This window comes from Barbus barbus, assembly GCF_936440315.1.
Source record: "Barbus barbus genome assembly, chromosome: 33".
Lineage (NCBI taxonomy): Eukaryota > Metazoa > Chordata > Actinopteri > Cypriniformes > Cyprinidae > Barbus > Barbus barbus.
In genome coordinates this window covers 14,093,967-14,107,362 of record NC_136761.1, presented here as the reverse complement: position 1 = coordinate 14,107,362, position 13,396 = coordinate 14,093,967, and the positions used below count along the sequence as shown (strand labels likewise).

General features: G+C 35.4%; 1 protein-coding gene across 1 annotated transcript; it reads left to right on the top strand.

Annotated features, from left to right (window-relative positions):
* The first annotated feature begins 1,817 nt into the window (after nt 1-1,817).
* On the top strand, nt 1,818-13,263 carry LOC306853625 (alpha-1,3-mannosyl-glycoprotein 4-beta-N-acetylglucosaminyltransferase B-like). The gene is made up of 15 exons (XM_079391170.1): nt 1,818-2,198; nt 3,091-3,243; nt 3,317-3,448; nt 4,084-4,217; nt 4,621-4,667; nt 4,748-4,861; nt 4,941-5,016; nt 5,105-5,219; nt 5,725-5,855; nt 5,956-6,063; nt 7,631-7,824; nt 9,002-9,080; nt 10,030-10,105; nt 11,516-11,628; nt 12,863-13,263. The coding sequence occupies exons 1-15, from the start codon at nt 2,114-2,116 to the stop codon at nt 12,878-12,880; spliced, it is 1,575 nt and encodes a 524-aa protein (XP_079247296.1). The 5' UTR covers nt 1,818-2,113; the 3' UTR covers nt 12,881-13,263.
* Nucleotides 13,264-13,396: the final 133 nt, after the last annotated feature.

The window sequence follows — 13,396 nt, the reverse complement described above, 5'->3', positions numbered from 1 at the left end:
TTGCTGGTGTCGCTGGTGGTTCCCAAACTCTGGATTTCTCTGCCCTTTGTTTTTGCTAGAGCTCTAACTCACTCCTCTTTTCTTTTAGCATCCAAATTGCTTCCTTTTCTCTCAAAGTCAGCTCCCTCATCTTCATCCTGGTTTGTGTGTGTCATCATCGAATGCAAGATTCAGAATACAGAAGTAATGGATATAACTGATACGACACATTCCCTGCTTTTAATATCTGAAGAATTAATGCAACAGGACACAGCTGATCACTTAGAAAGACCTGTGAGGCAACTGTTCCAATACTTATGCTCACATTAGATAGAGGGATGAAACTCTAAAAGTGCTGAACTTCTTAGCTGGTAAAACATCTATGTGTTGAATCACCCAATAATAAAATGTGACATTCTGTAGTTTTGTCTCATATTCATCTTTTAATCATATTTGTAAATGTCTTGACTCCACAGCCAACAGAGCAATTTTGTCTTTACTGTTCCAATACTTTTGGAGGGCACTGAATATGGACTAAATCATATAGGTCTGATGGACTTTAATTATATCATGTGATGATAAATATTCTGGAATCTAATTCTAAATATTAAATGAACATCAATATAATTTAATTGTAGTTGCAGAAATCAGGAAATACACACACCTCCAAAATATTTAGTTAAATGAAGGTATTTCTAATTTTTTTTTTTTTTTTTCCTCATTCTCATTGCAAAACCATGTCATGTGGCTAAGGACAGCTCACCTGAGCAAAAGTCAAATTTGAACAATAAATAATGAACACTACTATGATCAAAAAGAGAGACAAATATCGTGACAATAAAAATGATACTCATGGAAGCACATCACATTCAACACTTACACAACTTTATACCTTATAACATATATATATATATATATATATATATATGTTGCAATTATTAGGCCTGTTTCACCCACACCTTAGTTAAATAACCATAACAAAAAGAAAAAAAGCTTCTGATAATTTATATATTCTCTTTTGAGTAGGCTTACCTATCTATTTCACAAGACAAGTCAAATGCATAATTTGCATCAACGGATGTTTAAAATGGAAATAAAGGAATTAAGAAAGAAAGAAAGAAAGAAAGAAAACTGTAATGCTTTTATCAACACTATAACAAATATAAAGAGGGATATTTATACCTCCATCCATAATGCATGACTAATTCAAAACTAGTGAGAAAACTACCAAAACTACTGATGCAAAACTATTAAGAGGTTCACGTTTTCAGTGTTGTAAAGGATTGCACCCCTAGGTGTCACTTTTTCCACATACAATCCTTCACAGAGTCAGAAAGCTTCATATCATTCCTATATGACCGTCATATATGACAGACAGCATTAAATTAAATTTCACAGATGAAGAACAGCTCCGAGAAACTGGTAAACCAGTTTAAACCAAACCAATATCTGACTGTGACCAGTAGCCTATATAGTTCCACATATAAAATAAGACAACTGAATTAGAAGGCTCTTATCTTATTACTTGAAAAATATAACATTTTATCGTAATGTAAAATGCCCAGGTGTTTTTATTTAAGCAGACCTAGATTGTAATAGCGCTCTTTGGGCTTGACATAATTCTAAACAACTTTATATTGAAGCAGATATCTACACATTGCCATATCAAAATCTGAGAGTAATAAATAGAGAGGGGGGGAAAAAAATAATAATCTGATAGACGTTTAAACGCAATGTGTAAAAAAAGAGTAGGCTACTACACAACTGTCAGCCGCGTCTTCGTGAATATGCATCGCCTGGATGAATATTCATGAGCTGGACAGGTGGAGGATGGAGCTGCTGCGGTTTGGAGGCGTGAGTGGATTACAGCGAAGTTCCTCGTGTGGCATCAAGGCATCAACTGACAACACGATTCCTGACCATTCGTGTAGATGGCCTGATCGCAGAAAATAGCATGCATTTCAAAAGGATTATTGTGACATTTTTCCAGTTCATCCAGACGTCGCGAGGAAGAAGCAGCAACTAACTTTTCTTACTTGTTATATCTTGAGGATTTTGCCGCCTTCTCAGTAATATACGAGTAGCCTAGTGTTCTGGTATTTCTGTGGACTGGACTGAGATGAGATGAGATGAGATGAGGTCCTGGCATGGTAAACTTTTCTTCTTCGCGGGTGTTGTATGTGTGTTGATGTTAACTTCCTGGCACACATCAAAATCAGGTGAGCGTGATCAGCCTGTGACGATGGCCTATTAAATATTTGGATTGGTTATTCGGAATTTGCATTTATTAACAGTTTTCTTGTTTTTAATGTTTGACCATTTATGTAATGACATTTTGGACTTGAAGGAGTTGAGAGATGAATTTTTAAGAGATTCTATGACATGACAAGTTAGATAGTTCTTTACTTAGTCCTCAATCAGTTGTCAACCTGTCAGACGTGAAATGTCACCTGTACGCCAAACAAACCGGTATTGCAGGAATGTTTTCCATTTGTGTGATCCTGGACCATACAATACAATGTATTGATGGCTATTCCTACAAATATACCCATGCTACTTATGACTGGTTTTGTGGTCCAGAGTTACATATTAGCCTATTTTATTTTGTATTATAAAGTTAAGATGACTGACAAACCCTGCGCTTCAGTGTAGGAATTAGATGAAATCATATGCCAAACAACAACGAAATGCATCACGGCAAAGAGGAACTTTAGCAGCTTATCAACAGAGATGCGTATATACTATATATCATCTATTGCTGCATCTATTCAACATTACAAAACTTCCTAAAACACTACAAGCCTCCTTAAAATTATATGGCGTAGCTTGTGTTTGGAGGAAGTGTTGTTTGCAGAGAGCAGAAGCAGCTTTGAGTGTCTTTAGGCAGCAATGATGATTGATATAAATTGCATATGAACATTTCCATTGTAAGTTCCTCTAGGAACCATGATTTTCCCTTTTTTTCAAACTAATTGTTTTTAGAACTAATTATTGTCTGTGGTGCTCAACCTTATGCCACAAATGCTGTTGCAAGGCTTAATTTAATTTGTTTTCAGCCTTGAAACATCCCTTTAATTCAAATCAAGTGATGACTGACACTCTGTGTATCAGATAACTTGCCATCACAGCTGCATTTGGTCTATGAGAGGTTACTGCGGGCAGAACAACAAGGGGTGGTCTTATCACAAGAGCTGCTTAAAGTGCTTGGTCAACTTCAAAACCGCAACATTGCTCCATCGAATCTCACAATCAGCAACTCCTCAGGTGAGTCCAAGCACATCTCTTGCTGTAATATTCGTGTCTGTACAGTTATTCAGTATTTTATCTGCCATTTTAGCTTTATTAGAAGAGAGGGTCCTTCGGCGCTTGTTGGCTTCGCGGCCTAATGTCCACATCTACTTGCCTCACCTGAAGGAGCATGTGGACAGTCTGAAACCCATCGTTCATCTGGGGCAGCGACGCACTGGAGGTCTGTCTCCCATTATCATTTTTTTGTGATTGTATTGTTACAATGCTTGCAATGTAATTTGATTTAAACATACTTCTCATAAGTAATATTGATGTCTTACTGTGTTAAACGTCTATTAAGGAGAAAAAAAAAACAAGTGTATCTTTGCATAAGAAGCTAAGATCTAAATCTCCAACCCACAAAATGTAACCACAAGCAAAGGTATCATTGTAATATTTGCATACTGAATTCTGATTGGCCTTCTTTTCTCTACCTCTTTGCATACTAAATTTAGCTCTTTACTTTCGTGTGTCTCTTAAATCAGCTATAGCTGCTGTTACACTGCAAATATTGTTTATGCATTGTTCAATTGCCTGCTGAGTGTTATGAAAGCAGCAAAGCATCACAGTTGCAGCTTTTTATTTGAAAGCCTAATTAACCCTTAAAAACTCTTTGCTGAAACATTAGCACTATTCTTTTTCCAGCAAATCTAACATGATGTATTGTAATGTGATGTTTTATTTAATTATTGAACATATAATGTTTCTTTTACGTTGTCAGTTTTATAGTTTCTAATAGCCTTACACATACATAACCACTGTAATGCAGTCACCATAGGAAGACAAGCTGAAACACAGTTTTAACTGTTCACGCAGTGTCTCTGGTGTTAGGAGTACCAACCGTGCAAAGGCAGAAACAGAGTTATCTAGTGAACACACTCCAGTCTCTCCTATATGACCTTTCAACTGCCGAGAGGAAAGATATTGTCATTGTAGTCTTTGTTGCCGAGGTAACCATTTACTTGTGCTCTTTGTTCTCATGTATCTCTCCTGCCTTTATCTGTTTTATTGCTCTTGTAAGATTGTATAGAACTTTATAGTTCTATATCATTTCATTCCTTAATTCATTCCTGTCAAGCCATTTTATATTATGGGTTGTTAAGTCTGATTTTGAGTTTTAAACGCAGAAAAGTGCTGCCATGCTTAATATTTTAGTGGAAATTGTAATTGGAAAGAAAGTATATCAGTTGTTTGGAATAGAAATCTTTTGTAACTTTTAAATGTATTTACTGTCACTTGTAATCAATTTAATGCATCCGTGCTTAATAAAAGAAAAAAAATCATACTGATCCCAAACTTTTGAACGATAGTGTCCTTTGTTATTTTCATTAAGTATTTCCATTCTTCTCTTAGACAAATGCAACATTTGTGAATGCTGTTGTACAGAGTGTACAGACCAAGTGAGTGTTTTGTTATTTACTCATCTGTTTCATTAGAGATGTTTCGCTGTGCAATTAACACTGTATTTGACTCTGTGTAGTCTCCCAGATGCTGTCAGTTCTGGAGTGATAGAGGTGATCTCTCCATCTCCTCACTATTACCCAGACTTAAGTAACCCGAAGGAAACGTTTGGAGACCCCAAGGAGCGAGTCAGGTTAGAGATTCACTTCTTGTGCAAGTGTAACTTGAAATAGATGGTGTGTTAATTGTGAAGCATGTTTTACCGATCATAGATGGAGGACCAAGCAGAACCTTGACTACAGTTTCCTCATGCTGTATGCGCAGTCTAAGGGCACATACTACGTCCAGGTAATGCCAAAGACACTGTCATACAACTCATTGTTAGCTCTATGTTTCATTGCCTTTATCAGTCTGAGTCTGTGCATATGTGTTTCAGCTTGAGGATGATATTGTAGCAAAGCAAGGATTCTTTGAGTCCATGAAAAAATATATAGATCAGGTGCTTTCCGAGGAGTGGCTTTTCCTGGAGTTTTCCCAGCTGGGATTCATTGGTCAGTGTCTTGTGCTCTCCGTTCATTGATGCCCTGTCTTTTTCTAACCTCTTCTCTCCCACCATTTCTGTTTGATCAGTTGTTTCATTCGTCTGCTCTTTTGTTATTTGTACACCTGGACCAGTTGTTCATTGTTAGTCGTTCATTTGTGAATGCAAATTAATGGTGTTTATTTTTACAGTAGCGATTAGATATCTTTTATTAGTCAGTGTCAAGAAGGTCAGAAATAAAAAGGAAGGAAAGAAATATGAGCCCTCTTTGTTAAAAAAAAAACAAGCACAGCTTCTGCTAGCATTTGGTTATTTACATATTTGCCTTTAAAATAATTGCATTCAGATACTCTGTCTTGATTATTCAAATAATCAAGCAGGTTTTCTCAGAGTAGCATCAGATTTCAAGGAACATTGTCAGTGTCTCACAGCTCCCATAGATACTGTTTACTATGACCAAATCTATTTGTGTCCTAGCATAAAATTGAGTATATCAATAATTTTTCATATTTTAGGCAAGCTTTTCCGCACATCAGATCTGCCAATGGTTGTGGAGTTCTTCCTGATGTTTCACAAAGACAAGCCAATTGATTGGCTGCTAGATCACATCCTGTGGGTTAAAGTGTGTAACCCAGAGAAAGATTTAGTAAGTTTGAATATTCTTGTTTGTTGTTTTGTTTATTTATTTATTTGTGAGATTGATATAAGACATTTAATTGTTTATTGTTATAATTCATTGCACTTAGAAACACTGCAATAGTGAGAAGGCCCGACTGAAGAGAGTTTACAAACCCTCCCTGTTTCAGCATGTCGGTTTGCATTCCTCACTGCCCGGTAAAGTTCAAAACCTAAAGGTAATTCAAACTTGCTCTTCCTTGTATGAAGATTTTCATTTTTATATGTGTTAAAGGTCTTGTTTTAGTCAATGAAAACTAAAACTGAAACCATAAAAACAATGTTACTTGAACTAAAAAACATTAACTGAAATAAAAATAAATAAAACACATTTTATTTCAGCTAGTTTAAGGCGACATTTCTCATTTTCATTTAATTCAACTCAATGAGTTAAAAAAAAAAACTTTTATATTTTATAAAAACTGAATATAAAAAATAAAAACTAATAAAAATGAAAAAAAAAACTTAATAAAACTAACTAAATTAAAAATGAAAATGGGGAATAAAAAACCTATTTGAAAACCTATTCAAAATATGAATAAAACTTTAATAGTATAATGCAAGATGAATTTCTTGTATAATAGTGACCACCTAAACTCCCCAACAGTACTATAGGTCTGCTTAATGGGGTAAGCTTATCTACATTGCAAATAGAACATTTGCATTATTTATATTAGAGCATTCTATTTCCATAATGACTTACAAATTTGTAATAACACAACTCATGTAATTCATCTTTAAGGTGAAGTGCCTCATTTCTGGTGTGCTAATGGCACCAATATTTTTTTTATTATTATTCCTTTGCGTTTACTTTGATCTATTTTGGGAAGTCATCCAACCAGTGAGTTACATGTACCTTCCTCTGAAAAATAAACTGGGCTTTGAGGAAGGATTTTAATATGTATGTGTGTGTGTGTATTGTGACGGGGTGGAAGAATCACGCGACAAGGAGAGCTCAAATAAATACCCCAGAGGGTGGATTTATTAGTGATAAGGGGTGCTGAGTGAAGTGTGAGTCGCTGAGGTGGGGCGGTGTGTCCGTGCTGTGCTCGTGGCAGGGCTGGATCGGTCACACATATATGTATGTATATGTCCAAGATAATTACACACTTCACCTTTAAAGAAACATTCCCATTAAAAGTGCTGCAAAACAAAGTTCCCAAATGAATTGAAAGCTAGTTAGGTTTTGTCAGGTGTTGCAACAGAACCAAAATGCAGAAAATCCCAACTGTACTCAAAAAGTCTTTATTAAATAATACAAGTAACATAAAAACCACCAAACACATTCTCAAGACAGTAGAGCACACAGAAAATGAATATAAACATAAGCGTGTGCTCTACAGAAGACAAGACACAAGACAGACGAAAGTGCCCGGAGCCTAAATGTCAGGATCCCTGGACTGAAACCAAAGTAGACAGGATTGTCAGGATCCAGACACCAAGCCCCAAACACAATGCATATACAAAAGAAAGCCGGGCCTGGAGAACAATCCCTAAACTCTTACACTCACACAAGAACAAGAAAGGACAATACAACACAGGATCCTTTCACTAAATCAATAGCCAGACCAACCGAAATGACAGTTTTCTTGTGCACTTCTCATGATGCCTATGTAGAGTGTTCCAAATCACTCACTATTAGGTTCTATTTCAGTTAGAAATCTGTGTAGACAATATACAGCAAGTCAGCTCACTAGGTTTTGGAACTGCACTTATGTATATGTCTGTGTCTTAATGTGATTACAGGATAAAGACTTTGGAAATCAAGTGCTGTTCAAAGGCCACTATAACCCACCAGCAGAACTCAACAGCAGTCTGGAGAAATATCAGTCTCACACTCTGGAGAAAGCTTACAATGGAGAAGACTTCTTCTGGGGCCTCACACCTAAAAGGGCAGATTACATCCTCATTACTTTTACCACACCTCAAGCTGTCAAAGGGTGAGACACCAGTACAGGACATTAATTTGATGAGTACACGAAGTGTAACAGGCAATCTTGCTAAAGTTCCAGCTTGTATATCCAGTTTGTGTATCAACAGAAAATGAAAATTCAGTCATTTATTTTGTCATTCCAAAGCTGTGACTTTATTTCTTTTGCAATACTAAAAAAAAGGATATTTTGAAAAGTGTTACTGTCAAGTCCAGTGTTGTCTAAAATCTTTTTTTGTGTTCTGCAAAAAGTCACGCAGGCATATTTTGGGTAACCTATCCCTTTATCTGTGAAAGTAAACTTGATATGACTTGATATGGTTAGGAGAGTCTTCTTTCAGCAGCCACGGCTTATAGTATTCATTGTAAATATCTCTTTACGTGGACATAAATAGAAGTAAAAACCCAATGGCAGTGTAAATATACCCAGCTGTCTGCTTGTGCGCTCTTATATTAAAGTGAGTTTGCCCTGCTGAAAGAACGTGAACCAATGCTGAATACATGGTGACAGCAATCTTTCTAAATACCCTTTAAGCACACATATAGGAGTTAATTTGATTCCGTTTTACAGCGTCCCAAAAACTAAGTTAAGATCTAAATGTGGTTAGTTGGCATTTGAGGAAGGTGTTGTAAAGAAATATAAACTTTCTCAGTACCGTCTTCGTGAAATTGTAGGTAATGGGTGCATATGTCCCTTGACAAAGAGTGATGTAATGAGCCCAGAGATATTCCTGGTTGTTTTTTGAAATGCAGCAGACAGTGGATTGTTTAAGCTACATACATAACTTACAAAACCACCTATCAATTTTGTAGTTTGTAACTCTATCAACCGCATCTGTGGCATTAGAAACATTTAAATTCATATGACAAAAGCAATGTGTTGACACCCCTGTTGAAAAAAACAGCATATGCTGGTTAGGTATGTTTTGAAACATGGTTGATGGTTTGAGCTGGTTTAAGCTGGTCCTTAGCTGTTCATAAACTGTTTTTAGCTGGTTCTTAGCTGATCATGTGTTGGTCCTAAGCTGGTCCTAAGAACCAGCACATGACCAGCTTAAACCAGCTCAAACCAGCAGCCATGCTTCAAAACATACCTAACCAGCTGGATTTTTCAACAGGGACATGTGTGGACATACAGTGAAACTTCCATTGACTGATTTAATGTTTTTATATTTTTGTTCCACTAGGTACTTTTTTCGATCTGGCAATATTGAGACAAATGGTGACAGGTTTTACAACACAACAGTGGAGGTGCTCCCTAATAATGTAAGTGTCATGCCAAAAGTGATCGAAAAATCACAGCGCTCAAAAGTGACAGATCTACTTACAGCAACAGCTCAAAACAACATTTATGTGACACAGGAATCTTTTGTAACTTTGAAAATGTGTGTACTGTCACTTTTGATCAATTACTGGATCCTTGTTGAACAAAAGTATTTTAAAAAATCTTACTCTGATGTTTGAATGGTAGTGTAAACCTTTGAAGACAGACCATGAGGTTCTGTTGAAGAATCGGAAAAAAAAAAAAAAAAAAATTATTAACAGCCAAATTCCAGTTGAAAGACTACACTACCCATGAAACCTGAAGAGAATGATCGACCAATCAGAGAATCAAAACAAATCAGGGAGAAAGAGCTCAGCAGTGACCACAGCTCTCCTATGAAACATTGTGAATTACATAATTGAGACTCCCTAATAGTTTAATATTGTGTTGATATCTTTTGATTACACCATTTGTTACGATTTATGGGAATGTAATTCGTTCCCTCATAAAAGATAAGTAAACAATCTTTAAGTGCTTTAATGTCTGAAATACTTGAAATCCCTTAAATACTTCCAGATCCAAAGCTGCCTGAAAAATTGGTGGATTCAGTTTGTGTCAATATGTTGAAATTGTCATAGCTTTAGACATTGCATTGTATCTTAGAGCGTACATGACTACACCCTTTTTCTAAGTGTACATTTGTATTCATTTGCTTGTCATGATGGGGCCTTGCTCCTGTGCATGGTAGCCATGTAAACACTTCTAAGACAACAGAAAACTGACACCCAAAACCAAATTTGTGTTTGTTGCAGCCTTTGAGATCGTGTTGAAGTTCAAACCTTACCTCAAACCTATTAGACGAGGATTTTTGTACATGTTTCCTTATATGTCTCTTTTTTTCATTTGCATTGAAGTATAAAGTGTTGACAGGTACATGTCTGTGTTTTACAGAACACTGTGAAAGAGAAGGTCACTAGAGGAGAATTAGCCTGCTGTAAACCCTCATCCGATGGCTTTGTTCAGATAGGTACTCAACCATCATTGATTTCCTGTTTCTTGTCTTTTCTATCATTTTGCATAAATACATATAGATGAAGTGCAATCATTTGTTTGCCAGTGAACTAAGAATTTCAAGTACTGTAAGTTATACTTTGATACATCATAAAAAACTATGTGATGATATTAGTTCGATTTGAGTTGTTGTAAAACTAGCTGTGACAATAATAATGATAATTACAGGAAACTCTAAAAAGAATTGGCAAGTGTGGCTTGTGAACACATGTCTGTTTAAATATGTTTTAGGTTTGGGTATCAAAAACCGGTTCAGAACTAGTTCTGTTTTTTCTGTTAAAGAGCTGAATGAGTTTCGTGATGTCAGTTTCATTAACAGTTCTTGAATGGCTGCATTTTTTTTCCACTAGTGTGGAGCACTGAGGGTAGTGAAACTGCAGCTTGCTTCTTGAACCAGTACTGAATCTATAGCACCTGGCAAGTGAAAGTGTTTTTTTTTTTTTTCATTGTGACGTGCTTTCATTTGAACTGGTGACTTTTGTCATGTTCATACAAACTTTCGATTTTTACAGTACCATTCAAAGGTACCTGTCACTTTTTTTAAAGAAATTTCTTTTTAAATAAATTATTCTTTTATTCAGCAGGGATGCATTAAATTCATCAAAAGTGGCAATTACAAAAGGAATACAAATTTATTCCAAATTAATTCAGTTCTTTTGAACTTTCTATTCATCAAAAAAAAAAAAAAAACACAGTTTCACAAGTAGTTAGCCTACTGTTTTCAACATTGATAATAATAAGAAATGATTCCTAAACACCAAATCAGTATTTTAAAATGATTTCCAAATATTAATTTGACACTGAGGACTGGAGCAATGGCTGCTGAAAATTCAGCTTTTCAATCACAGAAATAAATTATGTTTTAAAATATTGTTATTTTAAAACATGACATGTTATTGGAAGAAACGGAAATCTAAAATTTATTACAATTATTAAGAATCAGGGAATCTAGATGGTATTAGAATCAACCACTAAAATGTTTTTTTTTCATGACAACTCTGTAATAAACAAGCATTACTGATTTGTGGATCTAATTTAATGGCGCATAGGCCATGACATTGTATTTTATGGATGTTGATGATCAAACAAGGTTAACAGACTCTGAGCAAGTATGCATGTGCATGTCTGTAATACACACACTCACTTTCTTTTCATCCCTTTGGGCTCTCTGCAGTAAGAAACATGAGCTCAAATGTGGTTGTGTAAAAATGTGAGCATGCTTGGCCATTGTCTAAGACCAGGATGTGTGTGCGTGTGAAAACCAGCATCAAAACGTGGTTTATTAAAGCACCTGTCATGCAATCTGTTGATTAAAAGAGGTCATGTTGTTTCTGTTTAATTTGTGATGTTATGTCTGTTTTCTTAGGTTCTTTCAAGAATGGAGTGGCTGAGGGAGAAGTGGATGGAGCATTAGGAGAAATAGCAGCCATGCGACTCTTGGTTCACTCTGATTCTGATGTCTGGGTCCTTCTCAGTGAGGTGAGCCACATTCATAACATCTATGAATAACCCTTAGAAACAGGCCTCACCTAATTGGGAAGGGCTTGAGCTAACAATCACTTAATTCAGAGAAAGCTATGCTGACATGAGTAAGCTGTAACTCACAGAAATGCAATGAAGATATAAAAAAACACACCCAACCCAGTTTTGTTGACATATCTCCAGGGAAATACAAAAAAGAAAAGTGGTTTATTAGCACATTTGTGAAGTGTTTCGCAAGTAAACAGTTACAGTAAATCAAATGAAAGTAAGGAAGAGGCCATGAGGCCTCTGTATGACAAACAAAACCAGTAAAGCACTCGTAGGGTTTGTTTGGGTGAATGCTAAGCTAGTTTAGCATTCACCAGCTAATCATGTAAAGTATTTTCCTCCATGTAAACATGTTATCTTACTGTTTCATATCGTTATAAATCAAGGATTTTATTGCAGTATGTTTGGGTAGATTGTCACTATCAGGAACACTTTATCAGAAATGGCCTCTAAACATTTATTGTAGCCCACAATATTGTTCGCTTTCTTATGGATTTTTTTTTTTTTTTTTATCCAGAAAACTTTTATCTTTTATTTTATTGACCATTCAGTGCTTGATAAGTCACTTTTCAGTTTCAACATATTTCTTTCATTTCTTGCCTTTATACAGAAAAGTGAATGTCAAATTTGCATATGCTAAATTCACATTTTTTATTTCTTAAATCTGTTAATTTAACTTTTTATTATTAAATTCATAAGTGATAAGTGCAAATAAACTGACAAAAATGTCAATAGTTTATTTTAACATCTACTGTATTTACTTGAAAATTGTAAATGTGTAATTTAGAATACAAGATTTTCCCTACAACAAAAAAAATGAAGTTGTCTACTTTTTTAGTTAGGAGATCAACCCAGCAATGCTTAAAAATGAAAAGGTCAAGTGTATCTGTCATCAGAGATATCTAATTTGAATATGTTTTGCAAAATCCTTGGAAATGCATTCACAGTAGGCTGTTTCAGTAGATGCCATTAAGTTACCCTCACTATGTTTTCCATTGTAGTCACTATCATTCACCAATAACTATAAAAATATCTGTCTTGTTTTGTCTATAAATTAAACAGTGTTTTGAGGAACAGCCTTGTTGTGAATCCTCTAACCCACTGATAGTTTTCAATAGTCTTGTTTGGAGCTGTGATACAGTATCTAAGGTTTGCTTAAAAGTCACGTCTCTTTCTCTGACAGATCTTTATTAAAGTTTGATGAGCTGAGGGGAGAGGAGAAATTTGATCCACATTGTAACATGTAATACCTCCTGCTGTGGACAACAGCGCATGCTGCTGGTCTGGAAAGGAACTTCCCTATGCTTGAAGGACTGTCATTGCTGTGTGCCATCTTGAGGTGCAACATAATACTGAATTACAGGATGTTCCCTCATCAACGTGAGAGCAAAAAAAGTGTTTACACCGTTTATTGTGGCCCATGAATGTTTTGATTTATTAATTTTTTCGACATTATTTTATTTAAATTATTGTTTTGCAAAAAAAAAGGACCACACATATGGGATTTGAAAAGGTTTCATATTATACAGAATTATTTAAATATTTGACTTTGTCAAACTATTAAATGCCAGGAATACCAATTTACAACTTGTCATGGCATCATTGTGTTCTTTACTGGTCACATCATATTCTATTTTAATTTCTTCAACCCTAGCATCATCAAGTGGAATTGCAAAATTAATTTTAATAATGAAAAAATAATCCTCCTCATCTTTCA

What these genes read in the sequence shown, in the direction of transcription:
- LOC306853625 (XM_079391170.1), top strand. Translation starts at nt 2,114, where the DNA reads ATGAGGTCCTGGCATGGTAAACTTTTCTTCTTCGCGGGTGTTGTATGT. An exon ending in AGGGCACATACTACGTCCAG is followed by an intron (nt 5,017 to 5,104) that starts GTAATGCCAAAG and finishes TATGTGTTTCAG; the next exon opens with CTTGAGGATGATATTGTAGC. An exon ending in ACACCTCAAGCTGTCAAAGG is followed by an intron (nt 7,825 to 9,001) that starts GTGAGACACCAG and finishes TTGTTCCACTAG; the next exon opens with GTACTTTTTTCGATCTGGCA.